Here is an 18,677-nt window from a genome sequence, read left to right on the forward strand (position 1 = left end):
ATTAGGAAGTAGTAAGAAAAGCATCGATATCTTCGATGTTAGCCTATTAGGTAGAAGTAGGGGAAAGTTGTGGTAAGGGAAAAGTTTAGAGCAAGGAAAGCTTCCTCGAGATTAGTAAGGAAGGGATGCAGAAAGTTTGGTTTGTAGTTTAGCTCTTGGTTTCCAATTGATTCTAAAAATCAAAAGGTTTTTTAATACTTTTTGGCAGGTTGTAAGGGCATATTTAGCTATTAGGTAGGTTTCAAGATGGTTGGGGTGAGAAGACTAGGGCAAGGAAAGCTTTATCCCTGGTAGATCCTGATTAATTTGGAGATTTGGTTTTGACTCTTATCCTTCCTTGATGAAATTGAGCATATTGATCTATTCCTTCTCCGGTCTTGGTAAAGGTAGGTCAAAGTCTTGTTTGACTTTAGGTTGGAATGGATAGGTTATGCAACCTAATATGTAGGACATGTACTTGTATTTGGCCAAGTTAGGATACAGTACCAATTTATGGAAAAGTGAATTAGGCTAGCAAAGAAATTATAGGGTAGAGTTTTCTAGGGGTAGAGTCCAATTTGCTTGACTAATCTATTTTACGAGTGATAACAAATCTAGGTTAGTTAATCCTAACCTTTAGTTAGGTGCAAAGAAAGATGAATCAAATGAGGCGAGGACTTAGATTAGATTAGATATGTTTAGTTTGGATTAGATCTCACTAGATCAAATTTGATTAGATTGGGTCGATTAGGTAGATTAGATTAGTTTAACTATCCATCTAATTTGTTTATATATATGCATATATTTTTAAATTTTATTGTGGGTATAACTCCACAACACATCGCACTCAATCAAAGAAATTGTTGGGGACAATAATTAGGGGCAGCCAGATTACGCCCTTAAAACACGCTTAAAGAACTCTACCCAGGTGCATCCCCCGAGAACGAGCAACCAGAGCTCCGCCTCGCTCGATGTTCACGTCGAGGGCCCTCCCCAAAGCTCCGTTCCAACCGAGCCCCCCCGGTGAGGGTCTTCCGAAATCCCCGGCTCACCCAAGCTCGGTCTCAAGTAGGTCACATGCTCGGGGGAATCTCAGTCTCGCCCGAGGCTCCCTCACTCTAGGGCCACCATTTCCACCTCGCCCAAACCCATCTCAGGCGATAAAGACAAGGCATGCTCGAAGGCCAGCGGGGGACAACCGAATTCAATGCGCATACCTAACCTGCCCAGCTCTAGAGGTGTACAGTGGCAACAAGACTACGATCTTGTCAAAGATTCGCCTAAACACTATTTTTTCGTCCAAGGGTGCTCCCCGTGTGAGTTGCGGACCCCTGTAGCCTGCAGGCGTAGCGTTCGCGCCGAGGTTGGGCTCGGGGTGAAGCGTAGCTGTGCGGCCGGCGTGCGGAGCCTCGGGTGAATTGTGATTTGGTCCTGTATGACCTTGGAGGTCGGGAGCGCGTTTTGCCCTGTGATTCTCTGGTACTCGGGTGTTTTGGTATGTTTAAGTACATAATCTAGGTATCTCTAATTATGGTATCCGACAACTACTAACCAACAAATTTGAACCAAAAACTTAGTTTGTGTATAAAAATAAAAAGACAAGTTTTATTAAGGAGTAGATTGGACCAACTCAAACACACATGGAGGGGTAAATTAAACTAAAAATAGTTTAGGAGTTATATGAACATTGTGAATGGATAATGTGAGTAATTTAGACTTTTCTATTAAAAAATCGTTCCAACACTCAGTTTTTTAAAATATTGGTTCCATATCTCGCATCTGGGCAACCGAACACGACCGCCGTCTCTACTCCCAGTCCCAGCTGCCAAGGTCTTCGTCGCCTCGTCGGGCTCGGGTCCTTTGCCGGCGACGAGCGCGTGCACACCAGGTATGCCTGCCCCTTACCTTCGCTTCCTTCCGTGCAAAAATGAGCACCCGCGCCACAATTGAAGCTATTTGGCTATCTGTCTTAGGATCGGATCTGATCTAGTCACGAGTGTTTGCAGTCGTTTTTGAGTAATATCTTCCATTGTTTTTCTTGTGCCCAGAAGAATACAGTGGAAGTGGTATGCGGTTGTAAAACGATTTCGATTATTCCAAGCGGCCGGCGATGGCTCGGAGCCCCTGCGACCTCCGCCTCCTCCTCCTCGCTGCAGCTGCAGCTTTCATCTACATCCAAGTATGGAAGCCTACTTGGCCTTTCTTTTTGTTTCCCTGTACGCTGTCCAATCGAGTTCTCGGTGTCCTGGTCTCTGGATGCTATGAATTCATTCTATTTCCATCTCTATGTGTGAGCTATAGTTGACAGTCTCTCCGTTTAGGTGCGCCTCTTTGCTACTCAGTCCCATTATGCGGACCGTCTTGCGGAAGCAGTAAGTATTATTAATTGTCTCCCCTCCCTTTCTATCTCTTCTTCATCTACGCATTTCCAAGCCTTCCATCTCTCCGTGGACTCGCTGCAGGACTAGGATCGAAGGCATTCCATAACTCAAAAGTTGTTTACACCTGTAGTTTGCTCCATACAGGAAAGATCTGAAAATCAATGCACCAGTCAATTAAAGTCCTTGATCGATCAAGTCAGCATGCAGCAGGAGAAGATTGTAGCATTGGAAGGTACAAACACTTGAAACTTGCACCTCCATGTGATATTTTTTTGGACATTACAGTTACAACTCAAATCAGGCACATCTATGAGGTTGTTCAAATGCAATGTTTGCAAGATAGAATTGACTGTGATATGTAGTTCCTGGCACTGTCTTGGATATTTACTACTCAACTAATGCTAGCTGTGACTTCTATTTTGCTCTGTGGCTCTGCGCTCTGTGACAAAACTTGTGGCTTTTCCTGATGCTAAATTGTTATAATGCTCATCTTCACCAATCAACTCCTGAATAAACTTGTATATCTTGACACTGATCTGATCATGATAGTAGAGATATGATTTTCCCTGCTTTACGAAAATTCCTTCTATTCCTTCTGAGGCGTTGTCTGCTTTTGTGTATTATCTTGACTGACAGATCTAGTGGGTAATTAACATTATAAAATTTCGGTGATGCAACAGAGATAAAGGTACGGCAAGATGAAGAACGTGCACATCTGAGGATTTTGATAAAGGATCTTGAAAGTATGAACCATCACCTTCTTCTAGCATTTGATTATTCATTTTGTTGGTTAGCCTTGTCCTCAGTTGAATTTCTTTGTCCTCCAACTGTTTCAGTTAAGATACGTGGAGTAGGCCTTTTAGGTTGTAGGGTACTACATCATTCACCCATCAGAACCTTGCTCTACTGGAGCATTATGCACATTATGAACTCCTGCCCCACCCATACACATCGGCACCATAGCCTATGTGAGAACGACCACTACCAGGGCTAGTCCTTAGACCTGCGCTTTGTCGTGGGGATAGATGAGGGGATTTTTTAACCCTAGTATGAAATTTGCTCCCACGGAGAGTCGAACTCAGGACCTGAGGAGTGCTACTCAGACCACCTAACCAACTCAGCTAGAGGCCCTTCCTCTCCCTCTTGAAATTAACGTTCTTTTCAGGAATTCAAATATCGTTTTCTATGAGTTGTATATGTGAGAATATTTTGAACTTTGTGTAGTATATGTATAAATCTGAGTAAAGTATGTTTGAAAATAGAATTGCAACAAATGGATCATAGTAAAATTTGCTAAATGTTATTGTCCAAATGCCAAATTACAGAAGTGAGACCTCTGGTACATAAACCTTCCAGTTAAGGGGGTGTTTGAATGCACTAGAGCTAATACATAGTTGGCTAAAAAATTACTAGTAGAATTAGGTAACTAATAAGTAACTAGCTAATTTACTAATAATGGCTAATAGTTGAACTATTAGTTATAGTGTTTGGATGTCTCGAACTAATTTTAGCCACTAACTATTAGCTTTAGTGCATTCAAACACCCCCTAAGATCTGCTTCTTGGGTCAGAAATTGTATATTTTCTTAACTGTAAACTATTTTTCCTTTTATGTATATTCTACCCTTGTATACTTTCTAACCGTTTATTTAACATTTCTGTTGATGCAGAAAGGAGTGTGCAGAAGCTACTAGACAAGAATGTGGTTCCCGTTGCTGCTGTTGTCATAATGGCTTGCAATCGACCAGACTATTTAGAGAGAACAGTTGAATCTATCCTGAAGTATGGTTCATGTCTGAATCATTCATTTTCAAAAGGCAAAAAAAAAACTATTCTATTCTTGATTTCCTAAAATGTTTCCTAATTTGGTACTAGAATCCACCTAGTGTTGATCATTTGTAGTGTTTAGCTCGTTGTAGCTTGGTGCATAGAGCCCCTTTCTAAATGAGTGATGTATATGTTCCAGGTATCAGACATCAGTTGCTTCGAAGTTTCCGCTTTTTATATCTCAGGTACTGGCAATACCAATTTCTTTTCTTGGGCCCATGAAGTGTGTGGGGAAGTCCTTTTTTCATTGGTTCTTGTCACAGGATGGAGCAAATGGAGCTGTGAAGAATAAAGCTTTGGAATATAAACAAATAACATACATGCAGGTGTGGAAATAAATGTTCTGTTATTCTTTTCGAGCTCTTTTATGCTTACTTAACTTGTACTGTAGAACAGTGTTAGATATTTGTCGAATATGTACAATTTGGTGACGCTACGACTTGAGTTGTATTCGGGGCTGGGATAGAGTTGGAGTCGAACTCTGTAGTCTAGGTGGCCATAAACATGAGGCAACCCCAATTGTAACCTTGAGATGACTTGGCGGTTGGTTTGGCTGGTGACAAGGCTGCGGGAGCGCCCTGTGCCTGGATGACAGTGTAGCTGCTGTTTTTATGGGGAGGAGTGCCCGTAGTCATGCCGAGGATGTAGGCATATCGCCGAACCTCATTAAAAAACAGTGCCTCGGTGTCGTTCTCATTTGTGTATTTTCTTCTATGGTGGTTATGCTTCCATGTTCGTCGGTTAGTAGATCTGTATGGGTCTGGATCTAACCATGTACCCTGACACCCAGTTTTTTTTTTCGAGAATAACAAACACAGTCCATTGTGTTCTTGTATGTTAAGCACAACTGGTTAGACCGTTAGACATTGTCACAGACTCACAGAAAGGCGATGTTTATATTACGAGTAATAGAACCATTTTCATTTCAGCACTAAAGTTCTTTTTTGTATTCCACTAACGCATTTGATATATTGACTCTTGGGCTGTCCAATACAGTCATGTTTTATTCATAATCATAACAGTTTACTTGTGGAATTTTACATAGCCCTGATGAAGAAACCTTGCATTCTTTCTGTTACATTAGGGTTCACATATCTATGAGAAGCTCAAATAGGCTGATGGTATTGAATTCGGTATGAAATAGAATAGGAACCAAAAGATCTTGTTTTAGTTTGGTGTCTGTTTTTCGCTGAGCTAAATGAAGATTGAAACTAACTTGCCTTGTATTGGAATAAATGATAATTGACAGAATATCGAATTCACATCTTATAGTGAATTTGGGTGGTAGTATGCCCCCTTCCCCTCGTTAGTTGAATTGGTTTCCAGACAAAGCACTAATTGATTCATTTAGCTAAGACTTTCTTTGGTCCTTGTGCTTTCTATATGTTGCAGCATGTGGATCTTGAACCTGTGCAAACTGAAAGGCCAGGAGAATTGACAGCATATTACAAGATTGCTAGTAAGTGCTCCTTAACTGATGTACATGTAGTTAAGGCTTTTATGTGATTCCTGAATCTTAACACTTGCACTTGTTCAGAACATTATAAGTGGGCCTTGGACAACCTATTCATTAAACATAATTTTGCTCGAGTGATCATTCTAGAAGGTCTGATATCTACTATGTTCCTTTCCATTCATTACTACATCCTTTTGTTTTCCAACAGATCTTCATAATTAATTTCTTAATAGATGACATGGAGATTGCCCCGGATTTTTTCGACTACTTCGAGGCTGCAGCTAAATTACTTGATAATGACAAGTATGTTATGTTATTATATGCTTTCTACATACAAATATGAGGAACTTGATATATAAATTTCCTTTTATTCTAATCATTGTTGTACGGAAGGACGATTATGGCTGTTTCTTCTTGGAATGACAATGGGCAGAAGCAGTTTGTTAACGACCCAAGTTTGTACTATGATACTTTACTTTCAAATTTTCTTTCCTATTTATAGGGAATACTACTCATTTTGCTATGCTGGCGTTCTGCAGAAGCTCTTTACCGCTCAGATTTCTTTCCTGGGCTTGGATGGATGTTAACAAAGTCCACTTGGATTGAACTGTCACCAAAGTGGCCTAAAGCATATCCTTACTGTTGCCTAAATAATTTTTACTACTACATATTCTGTTTCTGCACCTTTTATCATCTCTATTAAGAAGAAAAATATTAAGGTCCTATAGGACCAGTACAAACATCAAAGGGCCTCCTTATGGCGGTCACCAACAAGCATACATGAACTCTGTTTACAAATCGTCTGACTAATCGCGATTAATCGCAATTAGTCGGGCTGGTCGCCGGTAAGTGGCCGACTAGGGGGACGACGCGATTTGTTTTTCTGGTCGTCCAAGTCGTCGATTAGGCGTCCAAATCGTCCGATTAGCCATCTCTGGTCGACCAGTGCGCGGCGGGCTAGATGTGCTATTGGGCTTCACCGTTTTTTGGGCCCAGTAGCCGCATAAATCTGTTGGCGCCCCTAAACCCTAAAGCCTCCCCTGTGCCTGCGCCCCTAAACCCTAAAGCCTCCCCAGGGCTCTCCACTGTCCACCAGCGCCGGCGTGCAGCTCATCCTTGAAGGTCGTCCCTGCCCCCTGTTCATCTACAAGGCACAAGATGAGCTCGTCATCCCTGCTCCCCTCCTTCCCCCTTCTCTGCACTCTGCAGTTTTGCATTCTGCGCAGCAGTACTTATTTGTTTGGATGCTGCTGCTGCTTTTTGCTTGGATGCTGATCTGCTCTAGGTAGCAGACTAGCAGGTACTCTATTGTTTCACTTATGCTGCATTCACTGGTTTCACTTATATATAGCTCATTCACTGGTTTCACTTATGCTGCATTGCTGCTAGCCTGCTACTGTTATATTTCAGTATTTCAGTTCCAAACTTTCAATTTAATTTCAGTTCTATATGGCTTATATGCCTAGAAATACATATATACATATATATATATATATATGCCTAGGAATATACATAGGACGACTAGGGACGACCAGAGGCCGACCAGAACCGATTAATCGACCTAATCGTCGCCCTAATCGCGATTAGGCGCCTGGTCGGTCCTGTCGGTCGACTAGCTGGTCGCCCGACTTGAAATCAGTGTACATGAAACCAACAAGCACTTTTTATCTAGTTCTTCCTTGACAAGATTTTACTTATTGGGATGATTGGGTGAGGCTAAAGGAGGTACATGGACATCGGCAATTCATACGCCCGGAAATTTGTAGAACATACAATTTTGGCAAGCATGTATGTTGCTATTCTTCCTCATTTTTTAATTAAAATACTGGCAGTTGCTATAGCAATATGAATACCAGTCATCTGTCCCAAATTTCTTCATGCAATAAAGACCAGCGGCTAACATTCAAAAGTGAATCTGCAACAGCAAGTACCACATTTTTTTTGTGCAAAAGATACCAGTGAATAATAGTTGTTGGATCCATTATGTTGTGACCGGCTCACAATTACATGTTGTCATTATATTTTCTTTGCAGGGATCAAGCTTGGGACAGTTCTTCGAGCAATACTTGGAGCCCATTAAGTTAAACGATGTTCATGTATGCAAAACTTTCCATATTGTTCATTTTGTAATCCTGTTATGAGCTACGTGTGACTGAAATTTACGTGTTCTTGTTTGTGGCCGCAGATTGATTGGAATTCTGAGGATCTGAGCTACCTTGGGGAGGTAAGAACTAGTAGTAATTTGGATTTCAAGGGCTCTCACTGACATAAGAAGTGCCTGATCGTTGTGATACTGTTAGGATAAGTTTTCAACCAAATTTGGAAAAGAGGTGGCTAGTGCCACTCCTCTCCGTGGATCAGATGCTGTGTTGAAAGCCCACAATATGGCTGAGGATGTAAGGATCCAATACGACGACCAAGAAGGTTTCGAGCAGATAGCTCGTCAATTTGGAATATTCGAAGAATGGAAGGTGTTTAATTCTTTAACCCAAATCTAGATAATTTCCTCGATTATGTGAAGCAACAGTTTTCCATATGTTGTAGATGTAGTTATTTGCTCTGTTATCAATTGCTGATTTGGATTCGAAAAGAAGAAGAATGCATCATTATTCTTTTTGTTTTGTCAAAAAAAATCCAGGATGGCATCCCAAGAACGGCTTACAAAGGAGTGGTGGTCTTCCGGTACAACAGTAGTCAAAGGCGAATATTTCTCGTCAGCCCAGATTCTCTTCGTCAGCTGGGGGTGTAGCATGTTGAGAAGGTAGATTTTTTACCCTTGGAATGGCAAATATCATGGAATTGCTTAACTGGTTTCTGTGAGCATGGAGGAACCGGGATGCATGGTGAAGAAATTATTTTTGAGAAGTGATTGTGTTGACCCAAAGGTACTGGAGTAGTAGAAGCATGGGCTTGGTTTATAGGACATTTGCAAGATATAATACATCGTTGTTATATCTTTCTCCGCATCAGGAAATGTTTAGTCAGTATGGGACTTGTTATCCTTGAGTGTATTTAGGGTTTACACGATGCAGTTGTATGCGCTCAAAAGAGTGTAGCAGGAGCTCACTAGCTGACCTGACGCTCGATCCTTTTTGGTAGAAGAAAGGTGTATCTTTATGACCAAATTTTTCTTATTGGGCATCTTGGAATATTAAGATGGAAGGAAATCTTGTGCATTCGTTTGTTGTACTGTTTTGTGGTGACTTCGCAGATGTGCGACAAGATGGGAGCGTAAGCATCCAATCAATTCCATCGAGTTTGTTGAGGTGTCTTGTTCTGAATATGCAGTGCGAACCTGAGTGGTTGATTTGGTTTGTGGTGCGCAAGCTATTCATTCACCTACTAAAACCTTGGATGGCTCGTGTATACATATAGTTATATATGTGCAACATTCTGAAATTCTTTTTAAGTTTGTGGTTTGTAGAGGACGGGTGGGAGTTCATTTCATCCAAATGCATGGGACTGGTTTTCCTAGTTGAGACGGGATTTGAGTCAAAATTCAAATCCCCGTTGGTTAGTTTCTACGTATGTTTTTTTTATGTCGAGTGTCTGGCATTATTCTAAGGGTCCATTAGCCGTCCGTGTATGACTTTGGAGCTTCCAATGCGCATGGCCACGACCACGACGGTGGACATCCTGACGTGCTCCTGAGGATACACAGGGTTGGTTTGTCCCTCACCATGTGTCAGCGACTTCAAGCCTGGACGGGAGCAAGCCTAGCCGGTGCAAGAAGGGCACCATTGTGCTGGTGAACGCATGGGCGATCAAGCCGGAGAGAGGTTCGAGGATGGCAGGATCGAACCGATTTCGAGTTCATACCGTTCGGGGCTGGGCGGAGAATGTTGCCCTGCCCCGGTCACGAGGAAGAATGATCTTTGCCGAAAGAGTGTAGGTGCCCAGCCATGCCGCAGCGCAATTGCATTATTAGCATGGGAGAAGAGAAAGAAAGAAAGAAACAAACAAAGATGAAGACAAGATACAGGAGTTTCTCACTAAACATCAGGTTTCAGAAATGTCCACACTCCACAATCCAGTTGAACACGCCTAGGCTGCACTTCACTCTGCAGTAGCTGAATCAGTTCAGTTTCAGGCCGGCGCAGTGACAGTGGCAGACGGCCGCACGGGGGGATACATGCTAGCTGATGAGGTGAGCAATGAGCTAGCTAGTCGATGAGGATTGGGCTGGACGAGGTGTACCCGCCGGCCCGCTCCCGGATCTCCGCGGGGATGTCGGCGCGGAGCACCTGCACCCTGAACACCACGCGCTCCGCCCTGCCGTCCACCAGCTCGAAGACGCACCCGTCGCCGAGCTTCAGTCCGTTGTCCAGCGCGAAGCCCCGCCACCCGGCCTCCAGGCGCTGGATCTGCCGCCCCCCCGTGAACCGCATCTCCCAGGACCGCCCGTGCCACGTCACCGTCGCCGGCACCGTCGTCCCCGGGAGGAACGGCGCCAGCGACTTGGGGACCACCTGCATGCAGCCAGAGCCAGGCACCAAAGGACTTCGAATGTTCGATCATTACACTACAAAAAAAAATTATGCACGGCTCTGGCAATTAGCTTGCGCCCAGCAGCGAGCGGGAGCAGGAGACAAGTGTTTCAGCAGATGCAAGCAGAGAGCATGAGTAGCAACAGTACCACTTGGAACGGCTGGTTGACATGAGACTTGCAGAGGATGCATGTGAAGTATGGCTTCCCGAGGAGAGGGACGACCCCGGGCTGCACGGAACACGGCGTCTCCGACATCGGCCGCCGCGGGTCAGGTCCGTCTGCTGCTGGGCTCTCGCCGCCGACTGGTTTGCATCTGCTCATGGAAACTCTGCGGTTGGTAGCCACGCCCACGCTGGTAAGTATTGCTCTGAGGAAGGTGTCCCTGAATCGGTCAGAGAATCAAATGCTGCGAGGACTTGGGGTTTGGTCTTTTGGTGGAACCTTTGCTCGGCGACGGAGGACTCCGAGCTAGTCTGAGGTGAGGACGGGAGGGTAGGAGGAAGGAAGAAACGCACAGTCACACAGGTTAGCTCACGAGATCACAGTGGCAGCAGGGCCCCGTCTGCAGTTCAGAGATACATCACCTCTCTAGGCCAGAATCAACGTCCTGTGAGCCTATCTCCGGCTATCTCAGAATTTTACTCAAAATTTTACTGTGTATACACGATCATGTGGCCATAGGCTAAAGTTATCCCAGCAAATCGTACATACGAGGGTGCATAACACGGTTTTTGTGCATAACACGGTTTTTGTGCATAACCTAGGATACATACGTACTCAGATTTGATGTTCTATATATGGATGGAAAGCTAACGAATAAACCTTTTCAATGCCACCTGTCTCACTTTCAAATTCAACCAATGTCAGCGGGAATCTTCCAAACAAGTTTGATATTGCAATCTATTTTAGTGTTGCGCGACCGTATGGGCTCATTGGGCCTTGTACCGAGTTGAGTCCATTTGGGACACGTCCTTAGGGTTAGCCACGCCCAAAACTCTATATATACTCAGCAGCAGACACGAGTTAGGGTCAGGTTTTGCTTAGATTATTTTGTTGCATGCAAATAAAGATCCAGGCAAGTGAAAGAGAGAGAGGAGTTCTTGCACTTGATTGCTCACTAGATGCAGAATTAGAGTTAGAGCAATATTACAAGTGTGATCAAGAACTTAGAGGAAGAAATGATCACAAGAAAGTAAAATGCACAAGAGATATAACGATTTTTCTAGTGGTTCAGTCAGGCCTCAAATGCTAGCCCACTCCACGTTGTGGTGTCCCAACGGATAGGGGTTGCACTCAATCCTTCTTAAGTGATCCAATAATCAACTTGAGTGCCACAATCTTCCTTATATCATAATCAATACCCTCACAAAGAATCTACACATGTTGGAGTCTCTTGCAACCGTACAAAAAAGAATGAGTTACAACTTCAAAGTGACAGCAAAAGTGAGAGGAGAGTACACACAAGTGCAAAACGCAGCCACACAAGGCAAGAAAGAAGATCATAAGAACTTCTCACATAATGACTAGAACAGCTCAAAGACGTCCTTAGATCTCACTAGAATGACTCAGATGCGTTGCGGCGGTGTATGGGAGTGAACAATGGCCCTATTTGTTTATGCTTTTTCCAGCTTGTGGCCACCAGAAGATGTTATAGACTGCCAAGCGCTCAGCTTTTTAACCTGCTTCTAATATAATCACTTTAGTGCCTCACGAAAAATAGAAAATGAAAGCAAGAAGCAGTGAGAAACCAAGGAAATATAGACAAAGAACCTTGATATCGTTATGCAGTGGAAGTGAGAGAACCTAGATGGGGGTGAATAGGTGATCCTACAAAAATTAACTCTAAACAAGACAAACTTGGTTTATAATAAATGTTAGTAGAGTCAAAACCAAATTGATATGAATAGAGGTAGAGAGAAGAAGAGAACTCTTCACTTGATTGTTCCTTTAAGATATGTATTAAACTTAGGAACAATAGTGCAAGTGAATATATGAGAACTCTATGGAAGAAAACGATCACAATAAAAAGATGCACAAGTGACATGGTGATTTTATCCCGTGGTTCAGCCAATGCCTACTCCACGTTGTGGTTACCTCCTTCAGTCAAGGGTTGCACTCAACCCCTCTCAAGTGATCGAACGATCAAACTTGAGTACCACAGTTTTCTTCCGTATCTCAAGTTTTCCCTTTGTGAGGAATCTCCATAAGTTGGAGTCTCTCACCCTTACACAATTGATCTCAAGTAAACCACAAGAGTAAGGAGGGAAGTAGAATCAAATACACAAGACAAATTTGCAGCAACTCACGCACACAAGTCAAGAGAGAAGAGCACAAAGACAGCACAACGGTGTTACAGCTCAAAACACGTGCCCAAATCTCTATCTACTAAAGCAAAGGCGTGAATTCGATGCTCGGTGTTGTAGCATGTTCAATGAAAGCTTGGTGTGGAGCTCCATGCGCCTAGGGGTCCCTTTTATAGCCCTAAAGAACCTAGAAGCCATTGGAGCTCCATTTGGAAGGCCCTGGTTGCCTTCTGTCTGTGGGTGCACCAGACAGTGAACAGTGCAATGGCTATGAGATCCCTGATTAGCTTGTTTCCTGTTCTGGGGGCACCGGACTAGAGATGTCAATGGGGAATTCCCCAGTGGGGATTAACTCCCTAGACCCGTACCCATGAACATAGACCCGCCCCCATCCCCGAACCCGAACCCGACCTCGGGTACGAAAAACCTCCCATACGCATACCCGACCGGGTACTAAATACCCATGGGTATCCATACCTGACCCGATTATTCAAAAATTCAGAATTTCAGCATATAGATTATGGACATTAGAGACAATTCAACATTCATTCTAGCATGCATATTTTGTAGTTTCATCAACATACTCAAAACAAATATTGTCTTCTAGTAGCCACATGTCCATACATCACAAATATAATCAAACAGTAAACAGAAATATCTCTCAGTACATGTTTTATCATTTAAGCAACAATACAAAAGCAAGAGTAGCAAGCGAGCATCAAGTAATAGGATTCATGTCGCCCAAACTGATAGCTTGACGTCCAAGTCCTTTCGGGCTTCATCATCACAATCTCATATGTCATAATATAAGTCCATACATTAAAGAGAGGTGTAATCAATTATAGAGCTCGGCTCGGCTACTTGCTGATGCTCTAGCCACCAGCCTGGAATTAGATCATCACAAGAAGTATGAAAGACAACTTACCTCGACACCTTCTTGAATCTCTTGCAAGCAGTCCCAAAAACTTGGTTGATTAACCTCAGCACCATCTTCATGAAAAATTATTAGACTATACATTAACACGGATGATGGAGCCTTACTGTTAACAACAAATAGAATCATAAATGAGTTATACAAAATTTCAGAAGTACCTTTGTAATTGTTTCTTATCCAGTCCTGTGAACACATTAAAGCCTCTAAAATTTCAGGAGTAAGCCTGCTGCGATGTTCACTAAGAATCCACCAACTAGTGTTAAAAGCTGACTCTGATGCAACAGTGCTGATCGGAATAGCCAATATGTCACGTGCTATCTTTCTAAGTGTAGGATAACGGGTTCCAGCCACCTTCCACCAGTCTAGGATCTGGAAGTTCTCAGTTGAAATTTGAACCAAATCATCCTCCAAGTATCTATCTAGCTCAATTTTAACTCTTGTCATCGCTGGCCTTCGACTAGCAGCATGTGCACTAATTGTTGATAACAAACTAGTGTCAAGTAGAGGAGTTGATGACTCTGTTGTATCTTCACCCTCATCCATTTCATAGTACTTCATCAAATCACATAAAGACTCTTTTACTTCATCAAATTTTAGCACACACTGATCACTATTTTGACCTATCAAAGTCTCAAAGAACCCAAGGAGATAATCAACCTTAAACCTAGGATCTAAAATAGTTGCTATTCCCATTGGTCCTTGAATATCCTTCCAATATTTTTCAATTTTTTCTATCATATTTTTTGACATCTCTTCTATGATAGGATTTCCACATTCAGACCACTGTGTAATTTTCACCTTAATTAGCCTCACAAATTTTAAGGAGTTGAATATTTGCAGTCACATAATCTGTTCCAGAGAAGACCTTGGTAATCTCATTAAACATCTTGAGTCTATCAACCACTTGTCTCGCAAAATCCCACTCTTCCTTATTTGGTGCACAGTCATAAAGTTTTTCAACACGAGTGGCACAGTTAAAAATAGGCTCATATGGAATAGCAATAGAGAGCATCTTGTATGTAGAGTTCCACCTAGTTTTGCAATCCTAGCTTGTGTACCAAAGAGACTTTGACAAACTTAGCCATCTCTTCAAATTTCTCTACTCTTTTAGGTGTGGCTGTCCAGAATGCTACACTATCACGAATCTTTTTAATTGCAGGTTGTATCACATCTAAACCATCCTTCACTATCAAATTTAGAATGTGTGCAGCACAACGCATATGCATCAACGACCCCTCTAAAACAAGTTTAGATGGACCAATCTTCTTGGTAAGGTCAGAGATTACCGCAGTATTAGTTGTGCAATTGTCTAGTGTCAAGGTGGAGGTCTTCTCATCAATATTCCATTCAACCAAAGCATCATATAGAACCTCACAGATAATCTCAGCTGTATGTGGTGCAGGCACATATATGAACCTACATACAAGGAAAACAATGTAAAAGTTGTAAAAATAGACAAATATATAAGGAAAAACAATGTAAAAGTTCTTACCTCATTATAATGTTCCTCAAGTTCCAAGAATCATCGATGAAATGGGCTGTGACAGCCATGTAACCTCTTTTTTAGTTGTCAGAAGTCCACATGTCTCTAGTGATAGCAACTCGTGACTTACATGCACACATGTACTGCAACACTCTTTTCTTTTCTTCTGTATATGCATCCATAATGTCCTTTCTACCACATCACAAAATTAGAAAATAGCACAACACTTCAAATCACAAATCTTGATACAAAGAATAGTGTATTCCTTACCTAATAGTATTCTCGCTAACCATCTTGAATAATGGCTGACATGCACTCACAAATCGACGAAAGCCAATATGCTCAACGATGCATAAAGGATATTCATGCAATGCTATCATAGCAGCAAGCTCCTTTCTAGCAACTTCAGGATCAAAAGTGTAGCTCTCCACGGATACTTTCCCCCCTTCTTGTGAACTAAACCTCAAAGATGATTGTGACATAATCTTGTTCTGGCTAGTGAGCTTTATCTTGCGCAAAACACAAATCTTCAAATGATCATGAAGATGCTTTGTTCCATGAGTACTTTTCCCATTAAGCTTCTTATGACAATAAGAACATTGTGCCTTGATTTCACTAGAACTTAACTTCACCCTCTTGAATTCATTCCAAACAACAGATGTAAGCTTCCTCTTTGGTTCTGCAATCACTTCTTCAATTTCATCAACATCATCATCAATCTGTATTGGCTCTGAATCATTCACAGATTGGGGTTGCATGCTGCTCTCAGTTTCATTCCCACTCTCAGCCCCCGCAATAGAACTGTCATGTCTCAACAAACAACAAAGTAATATGTCAATTGCCAATTCAAATACAACAGTAAAAATACTAAAGTATTTAGAAATGTCTGTTAGAAAACATTACAAACTTACATAACAGCAAAAAAATACAGAGATGTAGTAAAAAAATTATAGATATGTATAAGTAAACAAAAATTATATCCCTTGCTCTAAATACAAAAATTACATCTTAATCACACATAAACATACAGATTAACTCGAGGTATACATACAAAAAATCACTAAAGAAATTAAAAGTTATGAAGCTTCAGAAATCAAACCCTAGGGATTTTAACGGAAGGACGCCTTTGGTGGGCGGTGCTTCACCCTGTGCCGCTTTGGCTCTTGTAGTCGCAACGTGGCTTTTCTTCTTGCTCTTAGCTGTGGCACCGACACTGGCTAGAATTAGGGGGCAGTGGCGGGACATAGGGTTGTCAGTTGCCGAAGTTGGAACCATCGTTGGAGGTGGCAGTGGCAAATCTTTGTCAACATTCCTTCGTAGGTTAATGAATAAAAAGCGTTGGATGTCGGTTAGTGAATAAACAGCGTAGCGCAAACGTTTAGAGTATCGTCTCCCGCAAAGCATCACAATTCACACACAGACACATAGATATAGTTGCATAGAACATGTTAAACAGATCTCACTTCTCAGTTCTCACCTTCCTTGCTCGTCAGTAGTGTTCATCGGCGTTGGCGTCGATGAAGATGCCATCCGGGCGTCCAGCGAGCGGTCCGGGACTTCGGGCGTCCGGGCGAGCGGCGGCTGACGGGCTCTGTCGTCTCTACGGTTGTCCAAGCGTCCAGCAAGCGACGGGTGACGGGCTCTGCGTGCGGGTGAGCGGCGGTCCTGGGACTCCGGGGTCCGGGCTCTGCGTCCAGGGCTCCGGGCGAGCGGTGGTCCGGGCGAGCGGCGATCCAGCGAGCGACGCCGGCGGCTGACGCACTGCTTGAGCGATTGAGATTCGAGGGCGAGCGGCTGGGGGCTGGCCAGCCAGGGAGCACGCGCATAGTTTAGGTTTTTTTACTTTGTTGACTTGTTGCCTTGTTGCTTCTTTCCTACGGGCCCATAGTTGGTCGACAGCCCACTAGGCCACAAGTAAATGCTAGGTGGATTATTGGATGGTGGACTGAAAATCCTAGATGCTAGATTGTTCCAATTCTGGGTATTTCTCCCCATGGGTAATCGGGTTTGGGTTTAACCCTCCCAAACCCAAACCCGCCATACCTGATGGGTAAGGGATTTATTCCAAATCTATACCCACGGGGATTTGTTTTAACCCATACCCTAACCCTAATAGAGGAATTCCCCATGGGTAATTGGGTTTCAGGGCCCCATTGACATCTCTACTTCACCCTGTGCCGCTTTGGCTCTTGTAGTCACAACGTGGCTTTTCTTCTTGCTCTTAGTTGTGGCACCGACAGCGGCTGGAATTAGGGGGCAGCGGCGGGACATAGGGTTGTCAGTTGCCAAAGTTGGAACCATCGATGGAGGTGGCAGTGACAGATCTTTGTCAACATTCCTTCGTAGGTTAGTGAATAAAAAGCGTTGGATGTCGGTTAGTGAATAAACAGCATAGCACAAACGTTTAGAGTATCGTCTCTCGCAAAGCATCACAATTCACACACAGACACATAGATATAGTGGCATAGAACATGTTAAACAGATCTCACTTCTTAGTTCTCACCTTCCTTGCTCGTCAGCAGTGTTCATCGGCGTCGGCATCGATGAAGATGCCATCCGGGCGTCCAGCGAGCAGTCCGGGACTCCAAGCGTCCGGGCGAGCGGCGACTGACGGGCTCTGCCGTCTCTGCGACTGTCCAAGCGTCCAGCAAGCGGCGGCTGATGGGCTCTGCGTGTGGGCGAGCGACGGTCCTGGGACTCCGGGGTCTGGGCTCTGCGTCCGAGGCTCTAGGCAAGCGACGGTCTGGGCGAGCGGCGGTTCGGGCGAGCGACAGTCCAGCGAGCGGCGACCGGCGACTGAAGCACTGCTTGAGCGATTGAGATTCGAGGGCAAGCGGCTGGGGAGCACGCGCATAGTTTAGGTTTTTTTACTTTGTTGAATTGTTGCATTGCTGCTTCTTTCCTACGGGCCCATAGTTGGTCGGCAACCCACTAGGACACAAGTAAATGCTCGCTGGATTGCTGGATGGTGGACTGAAAATCCTAGATGCTAGATTGTTCCGGTTCTAGATATTTCTCTCCATGGGTAATCGGGTTTGGGTTTAGCCCTCCCAAGCTCGAACCCTCCATACCCGATGGGTAAGGGATTTATTCCAAATCTATACCCACGAGGATTTGTTTAACCCATACCCTAACCCTAATAGAGGGATTCCCCACGGGTAATCGGGTTTCGGGGCCCCATTGACATCTCTACACCGGACTGTCCAATGCTCCTATTTACCGTTGGCCCCGGTCGACATGGCAGATAGCCGTTGCGACTGGCACACCGGACTGTCCGGCGCCTCGCGCGGACGGTTCGGTGAATTATAGCCGACACAGACTAGAATTCTCGAGAGCAGCTAGTTCCCGGATGGTGCACGGGACTGTCCAGTGCACACCGGACTATCCGGTGGGTGACACCGGACCGTCCAGTGTCTTCAGTCCAGCAACCTTTTTCTTTTTCTTCTTTGTTTTCTTTTGCACCTTTTGACTTGACTTTATAGAGTCCCTGGCACTTAGGCAAATATGATTAGCACACAAAACAATTGACTGAGTGTCCAGAGCTTACCTTTTTACTCAATCCATATAGATTTGCACTATGTCCTCTTTCCGAACTCACTTTGCTCAATATACTTATGCTCATTTCTTATGTTAGTCTAACAACATGTGTTGAGCATCTAATTACCAAAACAATATAGAAATGGCCCAAGGGCACATTTTCCTTTTAATCTCCCCCTTTTTGGTGATTTATGCCAACACATCAAAAAGCAACTCATATTGAACTAACATATCCAAATGAGCTAAAAAGTGCAAATTGATGTTAAATTGAAGACCAACAAAGTTTTCA

At 43.5% G+C, this 18,677-nt stretch overlaps 2 protein-coding genes across 6 annotated transcripts; one reads left to right on the forward strand and one right to left on the reverse strand.

Annotated features, from left to right (window-relative positions):
* Positions 1-1,715: 1,715 nt before the first annotated feature.
* LOC100274447 (uncharacterized) lies at positions 1,716-8,825 on the forward strand. 3 transcript variants are annotated; one of them, XM_008663436.3, is made up of 18 exons: positions 1,749-1,867; positions 2,031-2,158; positions 2,301-2,351; positions 2,505-2,592; positions 3,041-3,103; positions 4,030-4,141; positions 4,326-4,371; positions 4,450-4,512; positions 5,579-5,645; positions 5,724-5,792; positions 5,876-5,945; positions 6,036-6,097; positions 6,182-6,272; positions 7,337-7,430; positions 7,676-7,738; positions 7,828-7,866; positions 7,943-8,113; positions 8,281-8,825. In XM_008663436.3, exons 2-18 carry the CDS (start codon positions 2,090-2,092, stop codon positions 8,389-8,391), a joined length of 1,329 nt encoding a protein of 442 aa, XP_008661658.1. In that variant the 5' UTR covers positions 1,749-1,867; positions 2,031-2,089; the 3' UTR covers positions 8,392-8,825. The 3 variants fall into 3 exon arrangements, with proteins under 3 accessions (XP_035818868.1, XP_008661658.1, NP_001142278.1); NM_001148806.1 differs by having other exon boundaries at positions 1,801-1,867; positions 2,028-2,158; positions 8,281-8,817; XM_035962975.1 differs by lacking the exon at positions 2,301-2,351 and having other exon boundaries at positions 1,716-1,867; positions 2,028-2,158.
* Positions 8,826-9,588: 763 nt separating this feature from the next.
* On the reverse strand, positions 9,589-17,853 carry LOC100275071 (uncharacterized). 3 transcript variants are annotated; one of them, XR_002265439.2, is made up of 6 exons: positions 15,951-16,516; positions 15,122-15,652; positions 14,861-15,043; positions 13,527-14,784; positions 10,279-13,424; positions 9,589-10,164 (listed from the first exon to the last, which is right to left on the reverse strand). XR_002265439.2 is itself a non-coding variant. In XM_020544960.3 (6 exons), the coding sequence occupies exons 5-6, from the start codon at positions 10,450-10,452 to the stop codon at positions 9,806-9,808; spliced, it is 480 nt and encodes a 159-aa protein (XP_020400549.1). In that variant the 5' UTR covers positions 10,453-13,424; positions 13,527-14,784; positions 14,861-15,043; positions 15,122-15,652; positions 17,355-17,853; the 3' UTR covers positions 9,589-9,805. The 3 variants fall into 3 exon arrangements, 2 of the variants coding, with proteins under 2 accessions (XP_020400549.1, NP_001142732.1); XM_020544960.3 differs by lacking the exon at positions 15,951-16,516 and adding an exon at positions 17,355-17,853 and having other exon boundaries at positions 9,589-10,111; NM_001149260.1 differs by lacking the exons at positions 13,527-14,784; positions 14,861-15,043; positions 15,122-15,652; positions 15,951-16,516 and having other exon boundaries at positions 9,609-10,111; positions 10,279-10,536.
* Between the last annotated feature and the right edge of the window lie 824 nt (positions 17,854-18,677).

The sequence above is a fragment of the Zea mays genome, chromosome 10 (assembly GCF_902167145.1).
Source record: "Zea mays cultivar B73 chromosome 10, Zm-B73-REFERENCE-NAM-5.0, whole genome shotgun sequence".
Lineage (NCBI taxonomy): Eukaryota > Viridiplantae > Streptophyta > Magnoliopsida > Poales > Poaceae > Zea > Zea mays.

Excerpts from the sequence above, each read along its gene's own strand:
- LOC100274447 (XM_008663436.3), top strand. The coding sequence starts at position 2,090 with ATGGCTCGGAGCCCCTGCGACCTCCGCCTCCTCCTCCTCGCTGCAGCT. Across the intron at positions 3,104-4,029 it reads TTTGATAAAGGATCTTGAAA|AAAGGAGTGTGCAGAAGCTA; the intron begins GTATGAACCATC and ends CTGTTGATGCAG. Across the intron at positions 4,513-5,578 it reads AACAAATAACATACATGCAG|CATGTGGATCTTGAACCTGT; the intron begins GTGTGGAAATAA and ends TATATGTTGCAG.
- LOC100275071 (XM_020544960.3), bottom strand. The coding sequence starts at position 10,452 with ATGAGCAGATGCAAACCAGTCGGCGGCGAGAGCCCAGCAGCAGACGGA. Across the intron at positions 10,112-10,278 it reads TCAACCAGCCGTTCCAAGTG|GTGGTCCCCAAGTCGCTGGC; the intron begins GTACTGTTGCTA and ends GGCTGCATGCAG.